Here is an 18,237-nt window from a genome sequence, read left to right as displayed (position 1 = left end):
GTTACCACCGCCCTCACGGACTGTCTCTTTATAAAAACGCTCGCACCAAAAGCCGTTGCGCCACCACGTGTCTCATTGCTGTTGCACAAAACATCACGAGTGGCTGCTTCAGCTGTGTGTGTTACAAATACTGCACATGGTAGCGTTTGGTAGCTGCTTGTAGCGACGGACATCACCGGGCCCCATACTCTGAACTTTTTTGAATTCTTTGTTTACAAGTTAAAGCACAACGTTTACTTTAATTTCTGCAAGTTGTAAAACAATTACAACTTTGAAGTCAGCGTTCAAGGCTGTGCGCGAGCGTTATATAGCGAGTTTGAGGACGTTGATAAACAGTTGTAACTTGTCCCACTCCGCCTGCAGCAGCCACGCAGAAGCTATCATGTCGACCGGCTCAAATGAAGTTAAAAGCTGCCCCATCCCCACCAGGGTGCTCACCCTGAAGGACTGGTCCCAGCTACCCGACATTTACAGCCAGACACCCGGGGGCACCCTGTTTTCCACCACGCCTGGAGGTAAGACTCGCGGGGTGCAAGGCTTTCTGTCGAGGGTTCACCCAGGCTACTTTTGTTTTCGGAAATGAGTTTTCATCACGGAACTTTCCAGAAAAAGTTAGCTAAAGAAAAGCGTGTGAATTCGTGCGAATGGACACAACCCAACGAAAAGAAGCTGCAAACAGTACAAGAGTGATTGAAACGCGTGTCAAAGTGGTTGTCTAACTATAATTTACCAATGACAAGATATAAGTTGTATACAAATGTCGCGTAGCTCACATTCTGCACGGTGACAGTTGGCTGCAGCTCTCATGTTGTCAACAAGCTGTCATTTTAGGACTTTTTGCAATGCTTTTTGATGGAAACAAAAAGTACTTTTTCATAGATTACATGCACATACACTTAGTATTGAGCAAAACATCTTTTTTTTAATAATAACGTTTTAAACTACAATAATAATAATACGTTACATTTATATAGCGATTTTCCTGGTGCTCAAAGCGCTTTACAAGCAAGTAAATACAATGTAATATACTACACAATAACAGATATGTCAAGTATGTTTTTCTAATGGCAGCTTAAACCTTGACATGACACAAACAAACACGCATTGAGGGCTGAACAGTCACTTGTTGCTGGATCGGAAACACACACGTAAGTCTGAAGACAACATAGCTGTCTAACCATGACTTGTGATTTAAAGAGGGTGTGTTTGTGTTCAGTGATTGGCCCCTGCCATGGTGGAGGAGGTGGAGGCCCTCCTATCCCCTCTGCTGTCTGCTTTGCATTTCAGGAACTGTAGAGAACATTCTGTACACGTTTAAGAGGAGGCGGTGGAAGGGGGGGCAAAGGAAATGTCTAATGCATGGGACTAAGACAAGTGTAAATAAACACAGTTTTAATGTGTGCCCAACATTGATCGCTATGGTAAACATTGCACAACAACTTGCAACTCAGTTTTGACTTGTTCCTCTTTATGTGCAACACATGTCCCTATAGTGGGGTCCTGCCATGTGTCGCTAGCCCGGCCCCTCTTTTACATAACCCACTCTAAAGCTTTAAATGCATTGCTAGCCTATAGCTTGCATTCCAGCCCTCTTTCCTCGCCCCAGTTCTCCCTCCGCTTCCCTTTGTCCTGGAAGAGCTGCTCCCCACAGCTATTACATAACGTGTTTTTCCTCGTGTCGAGGTTGAGCTAGTTCAAACTCTAATAAAGAAGCAGCAGTCCCCTCCTTGATCCAAGTCACATCCTGGTCAAAGTTATCACAACACATCATTTATGAGGCTGTTTTTTTCCGTTTGGGAGTTCACCACATGAGAGTTGCAGCAGTGTTTGTGTGGTGATTAATACGTGGCACAGCTGTGAGGAAAAACTTGAAAAGCAGATCCTGGATGCAGACCTAAACATGTAGCATCTGCCAATCGAGTTTCCCCAGTTAAAGGACAAACATGTGGTTTTAATCTCAAGGCCTCTCCCTTGAAAGAGAGAAGGTTTTGTACTCTGATTTCCTAGAACTCATAGCAGCCCTCCCCTCTGCACCGCAAACAGAATCCTACTGAAACCCCCTCCTGTAGAAGATACTGATACAACACTCCCCAGATGTGCACCATGCCATGATGCACTTTGTAAAAATAATCATAAATTCGATACTCCGGCAGTTGGTATGTTTTATATTGGTTTACCCCAGGACAAATACAATATTTTCTTTCTTTTACTTTCTCATAAACACAGGTACACGCATCATCTACGACAGGAAGTTCTTAATGGATTGTCGAAACTCTCCTATCGCCCGTACCCCCCCATGCTGTCTTCCCCAGATTCCCGGGGTAACAGTACCTGCTTCACACCCCATGGGGAAACTGCAGGATCTCAAAGAGGAGGAGGAAGAGGAAGAGAAAGACATTGCAGGTAAACTATTTATCGCTTGCTTTTTACGAGTGGACTTAACCAGTAAACAAACACACAGTTCAGTCCTTGTCCATATATCTTTAATTCATTTGTGGTTTTATGAAATCAAAATAATTAATGTAAAAGAGGTTAACAACACATATCAATTTCCCGATGCATAGAATGATTTTACAGATGTGTTGGGCTGCAGGAATTGGGGCAAAAATAAATAATTGCGGTTATTACGATTTTAAAAGCGATAGGTCATTTGTGCATCATTATTGAAAAATATCTAAAAATGATCAAGAGGCTCGTTACCAGACATACGTTTGGTTCGGTCTGTACTAGGGCTGCTCGGTTATGGCAAAAATCATAATCAAGATTATTTTTGGTCAATATTGATATCACAATTATTAAATACGATTATTCATTGACTTGAAAACATCAATTTATTGAACTTTAAAAAATAAAAATAATAATAATTTGAACAGTATGTTTTTAACAGTTGATTACCCTGAACTTTAAGTATAATTCAACTGAAAAACCAATACAAAAAACTAAAAATATACATTATATCCACATTTAAATAAATAATATCAAAATACCAATGAAGCGCACTTCCACATCCTACTAAACATATATACATATGATAACTAATGTCACTCACAACCTGTAATGTTGAATTATACTACTACACGCAGTACTCTTATTTTGGTAACCCCTTATCCGGAAACAGGAAGTAGTTTAGAGGCTCCGGCTTGACGAGTTAGTAAAAGTTGACTGTACGCTAGGGTCCGGAGAATAAAGAAAATCAGCAAAAATAATCGTTTTATTTCGATTACGCTGTTTTCGTAATCGTTGCAAGCCAAAATCGAGATGAAAATACGATTTAATTGCACAGCCCTAGTCTGTAGGCTGGGATATCTCTGCAGCTCCATAGTACTTAATTCATAATAATATATAAACATGTATTTAGCATTTAACAAACATTGTGCTTCCTGTGATTTGAATATAGATCCATAGTGCAATTAAGATAGAATTTCAATGAACTGTGCAGCCCTGTTTTCAAGTTTTTTCTTTTAGATACTAACTGAATGTTACGTCGTCATGAGTATCAAACATGTACTGCAGTTAGGTGCAGCATGTGTCCCAGCAATATCATGGCTGCATTTTTTTTGCAGCACAATTGGTTAAAGGTCGGGACAGGAGTGCTCAGTCATTATCGCCACGTGTTAGTTCAGTCTTTCGACTCCATCGGTATTATCATGCTTTGGAAACTAGGCTAGTGACTTATTACGCAATAATCACAAAACGCAGCTATCACCATCAGACATCCCAGTGTTTCCCCTACCATTGTCTTGGAGTGGCGCTGAGCCCCGCCAACGGAGCCCCGTGTCGCGCCAATGGAGCCCCGCGCCCCCCTGAAATTCAAGGTGTTTTAAAAAATATATATATAGCACCATTATCTCATGAAATATGCGCATATTTTAACACATTTCAGGAACCGAAATCTGAACTTTGGATAAAGCCAGGTTCAAAATTCTTGTTTCATTTTGTAGTCATATTAGTATCTAAGGCTTTTACAGAAGGGATTTTGGATATCTCTTTTTATCACTCCATAAATCAGAAAATACTGTCAACAGCCCTAAAATATCAATTTTTGTGTTATATAATTCAGGCTATGAATGATATATGAACAAACCCTTCTGTAAAAGCCTTCATAATATTGATAGGAATATAACTGGAAGGTTTGGTGTATGTAAGTGCTACTGAAGTGGACATTTCAAACTCTGAGTAGGAGAAAAAACTCATTTTGAGAAAAACGACCTTTAAAGATTGCAGTGAGGCGCTAGCTAAACCCTCCTGTTCTCTGGATGACAGTTTGTGCATCGACGCACTCCGTGACGGTATTTCATGTTCGGGGTAGGGCTGTATCCGAATATTTGTTCGTTGGAATACTATTCGTTTTGTTTGTTTTTTTCCCGTTTTTTTTCTAATTTATTGAAATCTCCAATATTAACGTAAGAGCTTGTGCCTCTTCGGGGGGTGCTAACACTTAACCATAAACGTTATCGTTTACTTTCTCCGTCTTCATATAGATATTACTTTTCTCCGTTAATCTCAGTCACGTTGTTTTCAAAGCAACAACAACTTCCTGTCAAGAGCGCTACCTCTCTTCAAAATAAAAACATGTCCATAAATAGGAAGCCAAGCCAAATTACACTTAAGACATATACAACAGCAACGAAAGTAACAAACACAATGCGATTATCCTTTTCAATTTCAAAGAACACAAATTCGGTTACATTAAAAAANACGTTAATGATGACATGTGCACAGCTGTATCCCCTCTCATCGGGCTTAACTGAATAACCCTTTAGAACCGGCCCATTTCTGGTTAAATATTTATTTAAATGAATATTTAAATAAATATTTAACCAGAAATGGGCCGGTTCTAAAGGGTTATTCAGTTAAGCCCGATGAGAGGGGATACAGCTGTGCACATGTCATCATTAACGTCCCAATTAATACCTGAGGACTCCTTTGTCCTCGCGTCTCCTCCTCGTGTCTCTCGCTCGCATCCTATGGAGGCGGAGCAAAGACGCAAGGAAGGGACGCGAGTGAGGGAAAGGAGGAGGTGAAATATTCAATTGAGATGAGCCTTCAGTATCTGATATATTCCCAAATACCGATATCTCTGATGTCCATGTTGTAGAAGTTTTACTTCTTTACATACAGTACCAGTCAAAAGTTTGGACACACCTTCTGATTCAATGATTTTTGTTTATTTTAATGTGTTTCTACTTTGTGTATTAATACTGAAGACATCAAAACTATGAAAGAACACATATGGAATTATCTAGTTAACAAAAAAGTGTTAAGAAATCCAGAATATGATTTTTATTTTATATTCTTCAAAGTAGCCCCGTTTTGCCTTGATGACAGCTTTGCACACTCTTGGCTTGTCAGCTTCATGAGGTCGTCACCTGGAATGTAGGTCTGCAGTAGCCAGCAAAAATATAAATCATATTCTGGATTATTTTTACACTTTTTTGTTAACTAGATAATTTCAAATGTGTTCTTTTATAGTTTTGATGTCTTCAGTATAAATCTAGAGTGTAGACAAAATTTAAATAAATACAAAACTTCGAATGAGAAGGTGTGTCCAAACATTTTACTGGTAGTGTTATGTACATTGAACACACAGTAGCTCAATGTAGCTGCTTTATTGTGAACGTCCAGCAGGTAACTGACAAAGTGACTATAACCCACAACACGTCACAGGGTGGCGCACTCACTATGGTGGCCTACAATGGACACAATCTTATAATTCACCGAATGATCTACACATGTCGATGTATTAGTCAGGCTTAAATGACCTCAGACAAATGATTTATAATAACTGGAGTATTTGTGTTTCCCATTTCAGACAACAAAACAAGACCATCACTCACCCTTCTTTTCTTATCCATGCAGTCGTAATAAATGTTGACAAATTCTTCTGAATATCGGCATGACTGGTCGACATGGGTCCTGAAATTCTAGAGTGAAAAATCACTTATTGAAAGCTAATAGCAAATGTTTAAAATAAACAAACATGACAAGGTGTGTGAGACGGTCAATGCATTTTAAAAGTCGCACATTGGAAAGTGACGTTACCTACTAGCTAGCAAAACAACGCGTTAGCTAGTTCCTTTCAGCATAAAGTGTAGCACAAGTTTCAAACTTACCAGCAGCGGGCTAGCCATTTTAGAGTTGTATGGAGCGGAACAACTCTGGATGTATGAACTATTATCGAATAGTATAGTGAAAAATAATGTGAGCGTCAATTAAGGTAGCGTTTCTTTTCTTGTTCATTTGGATTTAGCATCCAACGCTGCCATTTTGACGCATGAATTACTTCCTCTGGGCACTAACTATACCTACCAAAATAAAACGTGTGTGTGTGTTTTATATGCAACGAGGGCCTCTGATAGCGTGGTTTCAAGACTATGAATACCGTGTTACACAAATTATATTTGACAAGTGATACAAATGTAATAATATAATCCAATTAATAATAGAACCACATACGAATTTAGCCTCAACGTCGGGTGATGCCGCTGATAGTATTTTACTTTGAAGGGTGAATATAACGAAAGAGCGGAAGTAGAGTTCATAGTTTCCTGAGTCACGGCTGCACCGCTCAAACAACCTGAAACAACCCCACTTTGCTAACTACTGTGTACATTGTTTATATCTTGAATTATTTTTAACAATGGAGAGCACTGTATCAAATGTAAAGGTCTGTAATTTAGCTTTCACGGGGGAGTTTGAAAAATTAAAAGAGTGCATCCTGGCTGATAAATCGCTTGCCTGCAAAACGGACCAGGTAAGAATGAATGTTTTAAAATAAAGACACAAGTCAAGGGAAATTGTTCACATCTTTTAAGCATTCTAGGGATTCACCCACCGTTTCCTGTGGTTTCAGGACTGTAGAACCGCTCTGCACTGGGCTTGTTCAGCTGGACACACCAACATTGTGGAGTTTCTGCTGGACCTGGGAGTGGAAGTGAATCTGCAAGATGATGTAGGCACTTCTACAACTAAATGTTTACAAATGTTTGGTTGCAGTATTTTTGTCCTCTAATGTAGTGCATAGCAGTTAGTATTATATACTATTGTCCTTATACTACAGCAAATACCCAACTTGATACACATTCGAGAATAATGAATAACTTAAACGTGTCTCTCTAAACCCTCTTGCTTTTAGAGACGTTGCATTTATAATAACCATGTAAAGAAAATGTAGTAGAATTGATTTTTTTACAGTTGTGGAAGAAGTACTTAAATAGTTTAAATAGCAAAACCAATATTTTCAAAAATACACACAAGTAAACAAATAGAGTAAAAGTCCTGTATTAAAAAGCCTACTTAAAATTAAACACATATTGGCAAATACTCAAACTACCAAAATGTAAAGTTCTCCTAATCGCCCATTTCAGAATCATGAATATTAAATAACTGCATTATAGTACAGCAGATAAGCTCTCATATTATAACAATTGTGCATTTTATGAGAAAAGCGTGACATTTCTAACATAGTTGGTACATACCATAAGGTTTATTTTCAGATGTGGAGGGAAGTCACATTTGACCTGTGAGGACCGTGAGAGGTCTAATCCAAGATGGCCTCCAGTCTCTCGGCTCAAATGTTCAAACACTCTTAATTTTCGATATTATGATTATTGATGCTTTAATGTGTCTCTCACATTAAGCTGGTAAAAGTGGCACTCATTTGTATTACTTTGTTTACTACTGCTGGATATCTTAACCTATAAATTCAATAGTGTTTAATTTTGTAGTTTAGCTATTTTGCATTAGCTCATAATGTTGGTCTATAAAGTTAGTTAAAGATTGTATATAAAACGTTTGTAATCTTGTAGTTTTTACATTTTAAATGTCTATAAGATGTAAAATAAATGACAAAATATGTATAAATCCGAATGCCATGTTGTAGAACGTGAACAGACATAATATTGTGTAATCTAAAGATGATCCAATTCACTTTCTGTTATGGATTGACAACATGTGATGTTTTGCTTCCCAGGCTTTGTGGACCCCTCTCCACATCGCAGCGTCAGCAGGCAGAGAGGACATAGTGAAGGCTTTAATATCCAAAGGAGCTCAGCTGAATTCAGTGAACCAAAATGGATGCACAGCTCTGCACTATGCCGCCTCCAAAGACAGATATGAGGTAAGGCTCCCAGGTTGTAGTTACTTTGACTGATACTCCGATCTCATGAAGAAGACTATACTTCATGCTTGTAATCCTAAACTTGTATTAAGTGTTTTCATGATGCTATATACTGTATATATTTCACACAGGGGTGGAACTTTAAAGTTGTTCCTCTCCACATTTTTCACATAACCCATGAATCCCATTAGAGTACAGCATAGGTATGAAGAATAACTTCTGTAGTGTCAAATATGTTTTTTTGTTGTTTTTTTTACCATCAGCTGTGTATTAGAAGCTTTGGTCTGAAAATGGAAAGCAGTATCATATCTTGATAAAACGACTTACCTTCTGGCCACATGATATCATATAATATTTGTTTACTTTGCTGTTGGGGGTAGAATGATCACTTGGATAATACATATGCTGCAGGATATAATTTCTATCAACTTCTTTTTGCATTTAGTAATATTTGAGAACAACAGCACGATCAGGCTACATTTTATTGAGAAATATCTTTAATGTGTATTTCTTAGGACTGGGGCAGAATATTAGAAAGTCCTTCGATATAATGCAATCGAGTGCAACACCACAACTAACTATGACCTCATTGCTGAACGAGGATTGAATAAACTCCTCTTTGATTGTGTAAAAATAAAAACACATTAAAGAACTCGTATAAATTAACATTATTTCAGAACAGCAGTGTTGGATGTTTCTAGATTGTACTGGTGTACCTAATATAGTGGCCACCAATAAATGTTCGATGTATAAATAAATATGTAAAAAAACTTGAAAACTCATCCCGAGAATGCTTCCATTTTTCTAAAGAAAAGTTGTAATGTATAACCCTAAATACACTTGTCTTTTTTTTTGTATTTAGTATTGAATTGGGAGAAAATATGTTGGTGTACATTGTTTACCCCTGCAGGGGACAAAAACATGCAGCAAGTCACAGTAACACAAGATGCCTACAATGCATTAACATGGAGTTTGACATTTTACCTGTGGCATGCCATTTTGAAACCTACACAACAGGATCTGAAGATGTGTTTTTCATATAAATGGGAAGTCAGTGTTAGTAGGATACTTTCACTGACGTTTTACTACCAAATCTTTCCTCTCTTTATAGATCGCCCAGCTGTTGTTGGAAAGCGGAGCAGACCCCAATATCAGCGACAGATACGAGTCCACTCCCCTTCACAGAGCGTCTGCCAAGGGCAACCACCACCTCATCCAGCTGCTGCTCAAACAGAGCGCCTCCACCAACATCCAGGACTCACAGGGCAACACACCACTGTACGTGTGGATACGTATTTGACTTATACTACATTGGGGCTTTCAAATACTGTAGGCTAGAGTTTAAAACTACCAGCCCTTAAAGCAGTCGTTCTCAACCTGGAGTTTTGGAGATATTTCTGGGGGTGGAAAAAAACATCAGTAAAAAGTTAAATGTAGTATTTTAAACTGGGGATATCATTTGCTTTAGAATATATTTTATTGAGTGTTATACATCCACACAACCACCCCTTCATTTAGCTCTACTAATTTAACCTCACATCACACTTGCTTAACTTTAGGGCACAATCACAAGGCAGAAGTGTTTAAACCCCAAACATTAAAACACATGGCAACACACAGTGCATATTCCCCTATATTTGCAAACAATTTATGAACGATGATTTCCTGATTATTAAGGGGGTATGCAAACTCTAAAATGTTAAAAGAAAACCCTGCCCTAAAGTGTAAATTCAACAAAATGTAAATAATATTTTCTCACTTATCTTTAGAGAATTACAGTAATCCCAATGTGTGAATGTTTGTCTTAGATATGTTCACCTTTGGCCTAATACAGGGGTCTGCAACCTGCGGCTCTTTAAGCCCTCTACACTGGCTCCCTTGAGCTTAGACAAAAATAAGAAGGAAATAAAATATAAATATTTGTAGGACTATTTATATTTTGTTGCATGGTTGGTTTCGTATCTTGTATTTTGAGGTGATACTGTGACACATACAAAATAAAAATAAACGGTTTTAATTAGGTCAACTAAAATATGCGTTATATCCTGCGAGGGTCTCGCGCCAGCACCTTTTCTTGCAGGCGAATAACCTGATCCCCGGCTCGATGAGCGAACTATGGATAAATCAAAGAAAATAAAAGTATCGGAGGGACACAGAGGGTTTAATTCTGCGTGGTTAGAGTTATACTTTCACAGCAAACGATGCTGGCTTACCGGTATATTTGATATTTAGAGAGAAGTTGTCAAAGGTGCTGCAGCCTTTACGTATTGGAGGAAAAACACGGAAAAGGAAGACANCTAACGATGTTCAGTCATAATTCAATCACAACTATTTTTAGGGTGCAGCTATAGGTTTTATTTATTTTAAAGTAGGCCTGTGTATTTTTTTTAATTCTCCTTATGCGAGTTATTGGTTTATTATTAGATGTAAACAGTTTTCTATAATGTAATAAATAATACATGCAAATAAACTATAGTTTTTGTCTATGATATAACAATATATACAATATTATAGGCTATCAAGCTATCAAATATGTTTTGCGGCTCCAGACTAAAAAAATTGGTGGAAAAGGGGGCAAAATGGCTCTTTTGGTCAAAAAGGTTGCAGAACCCTGGCCTAATATAATGAAGGTGATTAGAATTTAGCATGGACTGCAATCACAATTTAAATTAAAAAAAAGAAAAGAAAAGCATCTTTGTATTTATAATTCTGCTTTTTTTCCCCAGCCATCTGGCGTGCGAGGAGGAGCGTGTTGAAGCAGCCAAGATGCTGGTGGAGCATGGGGCCAGCATCTACATTGAGAACAAGGAGGAGAAGACCCCGCTACAGCTAGCCAAGGGCGGCCTGGGCAACGTTCTGCGCCGGATTGTTGAGGGATGATTCATTTAATGACCCCATGTCTCACTCCTGCTCTGATCCCCACCATCATTAGAAATCTCCTCCCAGTCTGTCATCCCTGGAGTGATAGTCAGATGTGTAACAGGTCAAAGATGAGCTGGTCTGTACTTCATTGTTTTCAGACCCTTTGATGGGGCACTGAAACTGCTCTGAACTTAGATGTCTGATCAAAAACAGTATCCTGTGCAACAAGTTTGATTTAAATGACCAATTAAAATATGTTTTCAGGCCTGTTAAAATAGTTGAGGATGTGTTTATCTGTTGTACATGCGCTCATTAAATCCAGCAAAACATTCAATATGTGTTTTTGGCCAACTCCTGAGTGAAATGTCATGCTCTTTAGCTGTTAAATGCTTCAGCTAGTTGCTAACTCTGTCTGTCTGATGCTGAGAAGTTAATGTACAGTAGAGTTTAAGAACTTTTTCCTGATGAAAAATCCTGCCTTGTATGGCTGAAAACTAATTGAGAGAGAACCAAAACTTGTTGGTGTAATATAGCCAACAAGAGACCATTCATGTAAGAAGTAATTTTGGTAGCACATCACTGTATAACATTGGAGTTGTTGAATATTTCCAAAAAGAAAAAATCACCAAAATGATTCAAAAGCATATTTCTTTAAAGTAAGTGTTGTAGTATAACCAATAGGACACCATACAAGTATTAAGTGATTGTGGTAACACTTCACTCTATAACAGTGGAGTTGTTGCTTAGAGAAATTCAACTAAATGATTCAAAAGCATTTTTTTTCAAAATAGATGTTGCAGTATAACTAGTGGGAGACCAGACCATTGATGTGTGAAGCTATGTTGATACAATACTGTTGGACATGAAGGTTATGAACATTTTCCATTAACAATATTCACAACAATTTTGCAAATGCATGTTTTTCCAAAGCTATTGACTGGCGAAGTCCCTCCCCTTCCGGGGGGTACTCCATGGGTCCTTATTTCGGAAAAAGTATGTATTGAAGTCAATATAGAGAGAAAGATTATCTTTTGATCCCGTTTGAATTGTGCAACAAATTACACATGATGTTTGTCAATTTAAAAGATCATTTTGAAAGTCAAAAAAATAAAAATGTGTCGTAAAACTGAAGTAACACATTTTTGTGTGTGAAGCGCTCAATGAACTACAACTCTGGTCTTTTTATACGTCACCAACACCAAGATGGCCGTCACGTTAGCACATTTCACCTCTTTCTTTCAGAATGAAGCGAAAAGAGATTAAAATCACTAAAAGTCTGGCCATGTTGAGAACTGTACATACACAAAAGGGGAGTTAGTCTGTTCCGTAAGAGCCGGCTTTACAAGGTTTCGGTGAGTAACACGAGTGTAATGTGTAACGTTAATGTCAGCTAGCTAAATTCACTTATGCAACTCTGGGATTTGTAGTCTTTCTAGTTGCGTATTTTTCATAGTCTTATATTTCAACAGTTTTAAGACAAACTGCGACTTTTTTGACATGGAAATTATTTGTTAAGATTGACAAACATCATATGTGTAATTCGTGGCACAATTCAAACGGGATCGAAAGATAATCTTTCTCTCCCCATTGACTTCATGGGGCGGAAGTAGATAGGCGTGACTTCGCCACGGGGAAATCTAACCATCGGAAGAACATTATTGTATGAAGTAATTGTGTTACTTTGTATTTTTGTTTTCCACAAGAAGTAGCCTTTTCACCAAAATGATGCATAAGCCTATTTAGTTTTTTTGTAGATACTTATTCAAAGTAGTGAGATAGTGACTCAAAAATAATGAATATGTAAGTCAAAATAATAAGACAGTTGGAGTTTCTCAATGTCTTGAGGGGAAATGGACAACCACAGAAATCCCATAGGTAACGTTTAACCGCTAAACTGGTGCTTTCGCTTGAAAACCCCCATGCTAACAAGTTTCATTTTTTCCCCCGCAAAAAATTCCTATCTTCTCAATACGTCAGTGGTCAGCAGGGACGCGGAGAGGTGCGCACGCAAACTGCGCATGAGTTGCTTTCACTTCCTGGAAGCGAGGGCGCGTCAATAAACATTCTCTTTAATCATTGCGTTCCCCTTTAGGCTATGGTCACACCAGAGACTGGCTGAAATTGAAGACAAGAACTGACTTTGAACTTTTAAGGTAATAATTTAAGTTTTGCAGCGATAGTTTATCAAGTAACTTTTGTCCGCACGTTACGTAGACTAGACAAGCTAACGTAGCTAGCTAATGTTTGTAGCTAGCATTAGGTTAGATTATATCTGCTTTTATAAACCCAACATTACAGCTCGACTGAACAAGCCAAAGTCCAAATCCACTGTTTCTACACGTTAATGATGGTATGCGTACTTTTAGGGCAGTATATTGCTTTATTGGTCTGACAACTGAACGTAGTGTTAGCATGGTGTCAGCTGTCAGATGCGAGCAGCAGTTTGCTTTAGTCTGTGTTTACCTGGCAGAGACTATGGGACGGTTGTGAAGCTATTGTCAAGCTTCTAGCTGCGAGACCTTTCTGGAGTTTGCTAGATCAGTCATTATGGTCTGGCCATCAGAGGTGTAAGAAGTACTCAGATCTTTTACGAAAGTTGCAATAATACTTACAAAGTATTGGTATCAAAATATACTTCAAGTACATTTTCCAGTATGGCTCATATCAGATTTAAAAATATTACATTTTTGTGTTATAATTATTAATACATTAATGTCAGTGTTGCACTTGGTAAAAGTGTGGTTTATATAAATACCTTGATATACTGCATTGTATAAATGCAGAGAGTTATTGGTTTCTAGTACAAAATTGCCTACAAAATGTAATGTAGCATAACATGAAAATACTCAAGTGAAGTAAAACTACATCAAAATGGTACTCCAGCACAGTAAATAGTTTAATTTCACCACTTCTGGTCATTATTATAAGTGAAGATGGTATGCAGATTTCTGAGTCAGGGTTTCCACCTAGTAGGTTTCATACTGACACCATCAACTTGCAGATTCAGATACAAAATGCCTCAGACAAAATCCCCTTTTGTCTTACTATATCAAATTCAAAATGCATCCCAAAACGTTGCTATTGATCTGGTGATTGCGTTTTTTTTTTAAGAATGCAGACGTGTTACAAAGTTCAAAGATCAGAAGCGGCTCCCATCATTGAAACAAACATAGTACAATCTTAAAGATAGCAGTAGATCAATAGCGGCGTATTCAGCAATGATATAATGTGGCCAGAAGGTAAGTCGTTTTATCAAGATGTGATACTGCTTTCCATTTTCAGACCAAAGCTTCTAACAGACAGCTGATGGTAAAAAAAACAAATATATTTTACACTACAGAAGTTATTCTTCATACCTATGCTGTATTCTAATGGAATTCATGGGTTATGTGAACAATGTGGAGAGGAAAAACTTTAAAGTTCCACCCCTGTGTGAAATATGCATAAATTGAGGTGTGTATCAGTGTCATGATTACTGTGTTGCAACACATTTTCTCTTGTGACTAACGCACATTCTGTACCTTAGTCTACTTTAATGGATGCCACACCTGCGTAATGCTGATACTTTTAATCACTTTTATCTAATTCGTCTATTAAAGTATGTAGGACATAAAACATACTTATTAGACCTATTTGATTATCAGTGAATACCTGACTCTCCTTTCTTTTCCCCAAGGAAGGGTTATTATTGTGGGCCTTAGGTATGATGCCAGACTATTTTATTGCAGTGCACTGAGCCGAAAGCCATTGCTGAGTCTCTGGTGCCCATCTCTCACATGGATGGTCCAATGGCACCACGTGATCACACTTTAGTGTTTCTCTTAAAGGCGCAGTGGCCCTCCATGTGCCTGGTTGTGCTGATAGAGAGTAGGCCCAGAAATACGTTCAAGAAATTGACTAACATTTGATCAATTCATGGATTCGTTTTTTGGAAAGGTCTGTTTTGAATGAGTTTCTCAACTAAGGCAAGACAAGTTTATTTATAAATAACATTTGAACAACAGGGCAATTTAAAGGCTTTACAAAAAAAACTTGATAGCATTTAAAAAGGCAAAAAGAGACACATTATAAAATGTAATTTTTACAAGTTTTAAAGAAAGTAATTAAAAAGCCAGGTGAATACATATTCAAATGAGCTGAAGTAGAATAACAGAGGTATAAAGTACAAGAATAAATGTTACAGTAAGATATGAATAGTTATTTTAATAAAAGGCAGGGGCAAGAGAAAATAATCTTTCAAAACGCTTTAAATCTTTGTTTACCAGATATCTGCTTTCTTGAAAGTAAGTCAATTCAGCAAACTAAAATATATTACAAAAATAAAGAAATCTTATTGAACTAAGACCAAAACAAATGATTCGTCAACTAAGAGGAGACAGTCCCAATTAAACCACCAAACTGATTGATTTCGAAATACTTTTTTGACGCTTTGGCTAAATTATAGTCTGTTAGCTCATAGCTACTTTGTTTACCTTTTTACTAAGTGAGTGCTAAACGTGTAGCAAGCTTTCTCTGATATTAACTGACCCTTTTGCTGGACAAAATGTACTTTAATACCTTTAATACCTTTTTTTCTTCTATTTCATGTGTAGACATTTGGTCCACCAAGTTTCAGCAGTTTCCTCCCTGGTTCCATCATGTGTGATCTCAGACAAGACAGCGATTTGGAGACAGATCACATGGCTGATTTCTCCCAGATAAACATTCGCCTGGACTCATTCCGCGGCTCCAGCCTGGCCCAGCAGGTGTCCGCAGAAAGACTTGCCCGCGCCGGCTTCTACTTCACCGGCTACGCTGACCGTGTCCAATGTTTCAGCTGCGGGATGACCGTGGAGAACTGGTGCAGGGGAGACACGCCTGTGGAGAGGCATATAGAGGTAATCATAATGAAAAAACGAACATGGTTTATCTTTTAGGTTTTCATCCTGTTCTAATTCATACTAATCCCTTATATTCTCAGATCTACAGATAATAAAGTTAACTGTAGCATTTAATTATGCGAACAACACACAACAATGTGTGTGTTCTTTATTAACACAGCAACAACATTCATTCAGGAAACCATTGGAAAATGTTACTCTCAACACTTTATGTTTCCAGTGTAACACATTTACACTGTCCAAGGTAAAATATCACCAAAAATGCACATGCTTTTGAGAGATTGCATGTGTTAACGACAAAACAATGGTGAATCATGTCCTTAAAAGTACAATACAATATTTTTAAACTGAACATTCTCTTTTTTTTTCTTTTTTTATAATTATACTTTTATTATTCCTGGCACTTACTTGCACCATTTTGTCTCTTTCACTGTTTTTTTAATTTGTTTTTTTAGGTCATGTGTAATACATTTCCATTATAATAATGTATTATATGTCTAATATAATTAGCGTATTGTAACTAGGACTGCTCAATTAATCGCATTTTAATCGCAATTACGATTTTGGATTACAACGATTATAAAAACAACATAATCGAAATAAACGATAATTTTTTTTTTTTTAATTGTTTTAATTGGTTTTTCAGTTGAATTATACTTAGAGTTCAGAGTAATCAACTGTTAAAAACATACTGTTCACATTTTTTTTTTCAATAAATGGATGTTTTCAAAGTAAATGGAATAATCGTTTTTTAATATCGTGATATCAATTATTGAACCCAAATAATCGAGATTATGATTTTTGCCATAATCGAGCAGCCCTAGCTGTTACCTATTGTGCATTATGACAATAAATAATTTTGAATTTTTATTTCAGGTTTCCCCATCATTGCAGGTTGTCTGAGCTGCATCCACCGCAACCATTTCAACACAAAGTTTTGATACCAGCCCTGACTAACGGTTCCACCTACAACGAAGAAGCAGAAGACATGGAGTTTCGATTTGAGAAGTGGGAGAGGTAGTTGATGAAAGCACCTACCCGATGGTCCCTCACATGTGAGGAGCGAGGAGGCCCGGCTTCGGACCTTCTCTGCCTGGCCCTCTACTGGCTCCAGTGAGACCCCAAGACCTGGCCCAAGCCGGCCTTATTTTACCTAGGGTGAAGTAGACCACGTTGCAGTGTTTCTGCTGCAACAACATGCTGGGGGGCTGGGACGCGGGAGACACCGCCTGGGGAGAGAACACGCCAAACATTTCCCAGATGCTCGTTCATCCTTGGCAATGATGTTGGCAAGGTCCCATTAGCGGGGGGACGGTGGAGGAGGGATTGTGGGAGTAGACAACAGGCAAACGTTTCGAGCCCAGGATGGGGAGTTATGAAGAGAGGCTTGCTAGCTTTCGCGGCTGTTCAGCACCCTATTGACCCCGAGAGGCTGGCCAGAGCTGGCTTCTACAGCACAGGTAGAGCAGTGATGAAGACTTTCTTCTGAGCATTTATTGCTTTGTTTTGTTTTATAAATGTATCATATTAATTGTACTGAGTGAGTAAGGGTTTGAATACCCTACTTTCAATATTTTCAACATGTTAGCACAATTTTTTATTTATTCCAAAAATAAGCTGTAACCTATGCAAGCTGCGATTCTACGATATGCTATGTTATTGCGATACGGATTTAAACGCGACCGGCGCATTTCTGATTCTTTTCTCTGCTGACTCCATCTTTGTTTTGACTTTACTTCCTGCCAATCCCACGACTTTACCCATGGCTCAGCATTCTAGTTGTATTGAAAAAGCAATTGTTCCAAAACTTTAATTTGGATTTTCCAATATGAATAGTTTATATTAATAATAATATCAATACTTGGCGTCCATGTATCGTTACAATATCGCCATGCAAAGTACACGATACTATGCCGGTATCGATTATTCCCCCCACCCCGCTACTATAAACAATACTTCATCCCCACTGATCACATCATATTCATGCTTGCCCCCATCCTTAACACACACATGTGGCCCACAGACCATGATGGAGAAGTAAAAAAAAAAAAATCTGATGTTTAATGATAGTTTGGGTATAATTGCACAAAAGATTTAATTGTTTGTGTCCTTGCAGGTGCAAGAAGACAGGGTCCTGTGTTTCCGCGTGATGGAGGTTTGAAAGGATGGCAACCTGAAGGAAGACCTTGGGAAGAACATGACAAACACACCCTGGGTAACCAACTATGAGGTCCCTCTTTCTAATTCCTAAAATGTATGGTAGATTTAGTTCTAACCACACTTTTTTCTGATTTTTTTTAAACAGGATGCAGTTTCCTGTTAGCAGAAAAAGGACAAGAATTTGTTAAACACATCCAGCTCCAAGACCCTCGGACG

General features: G+C 38.0%; 3 protein-coding genes and 1 long non-coding RNA gene across 4 annotated transcripts; 3 read left to right on the top strand and 1 right to left on the bottom strand.

The window, feature by feature from the left end:
• The first annotated feature begins 94 nt into the window (after positions 1-94).
• LOC104967679 (eukaryotic translation initiation factor 4E-binding protein 3-like) lies at positions 95-2,579 on the top strand. Its single transcript, XM_010797192.1, has 2 exons — positions 95-515; positions 2,227-2,579. Exons 1-2 carry the CDS (start codon positions 383-385, stop codon positions 2,562-2,564), a joined length of 471 nt encoding a protein of 156 aa, XP_010795494.1. The 5' UTR covers positions 95-382; the 3' UTR covers positions 2,565-2,579.
• Positions 2,580-5,292: 2,713 nt separating this feature from the next.
• LOC104967678 (uncharacterized) lies at positions 5,293-6,283 on the bottom strand. Its single transcript, XR_800753.1, has 3 exons — positions 6,114-6,283; positions 5,838-5,924; positions 5,293-5,382 (listed from the first exon to the last, which is right to left on the bottom strand). It is a non-coding gene; the product is annotated as an uncharacterized lncRNA (long non-coding RNA).
• A 242-nt stretch (positions 6,284-6,525) lies between these two features.
• psmd10 (proteasome 26S subunit, non-ATPase 10) lies at positions 6,526-11,317 on the top strand. Its single transcript, XM_010797191.1, has 5 exons — positions 6,526-6,754; positions 6,854-6,952; positions 7,973-8,119; positions 9,231-9,397; positions 10,846-11,317. Exons 1-5 carry the CDS (start codon positions 6,641-6,643, stop codon positions 10,997-10,999), a joined length of 681 nt encoding a protein of 226 aa, XP_010795493.1. The 5' UTR covers positions 6,526-6,640; the 3' UTR covers positions 11,000-11,317.
• A 1,661-nt stretch (positions 11,318-12,978) lies between these two features.
• LOC104967683 (E3 ubiquitin-protein ligase XIAP-like) lies at positions 12,979-18,237 on the top strand. Its single transcript, XM_010797195.1, is given in 10 exon segments — positions 12,979-13,134; positions 15,574-15,858; positions 16,022-16,082; positions 16,738-16,755; positions 16,868-16,917; positions 16,920-16,967; positions 16,969-17,106; positions 17,108-17,321; positions 17,978-18,076; positions 18,168-18,237. Coding segments are annotated over 9 exon segments (885 nt in total). The 5' UTR covers positions 12,979-13,134; positions 15,574-15,618; the 3' UTR covers positions 18,185-18,237.

Source organism: Notothenia coriiceps, unplaced genomic scaffold, assembly GCF_000735185.1.
Source record: "Notothenia coriiceps isolate Sejong01 unplaced genomic scaffold, NC01 NC01_scaffold00037520, whole genome shotgun sequence".
NCBI lineage: Eukaryota > Metazoa > Chordata > Actinopteri > Perciformes > Nototheniidae > Notothenia > Notothenia coriiceps.
This window is presented reverse-complemented; position numbering and strand designations above follow the sequence as displayed.

Coding starts and splice junctions, on each gene's coding strand:
- psmd10 (XM_010797191.1), top strand. CDS start 6,641: ATGGAGAGCACTGTATCAAATGTAAAGGTCTGTAATTTAGCTTTCACG. Junction 8,120..9,230: donor CCTCCAAAGACAGATATGAG/GTAAGGCTCCCA, acceptor CTCTCTTTATAG/ATCGCCCAGCTGTTGTTGGA. Junction 9,398..10,845: donor TCACAGGGCAACACACCACT/GTACGTGTGGAT, acceptor TTTTTTCCCCAG/CCATCTGGCGTGCGAGGAGG.
- LOC104967679 (XM_010797192.1), top strand. CDS start 383: ATGTCGACCGGCTCAAATGAAGTTAAAAGCTGCCCCATCCCCACCAGG. Junction 516..2,226: donor GTTTTCCACCACGCCTGGAG/GTAAGACTCGCG, acceptor TCATAAACACAG/GTACACGCATCATCTACGAC.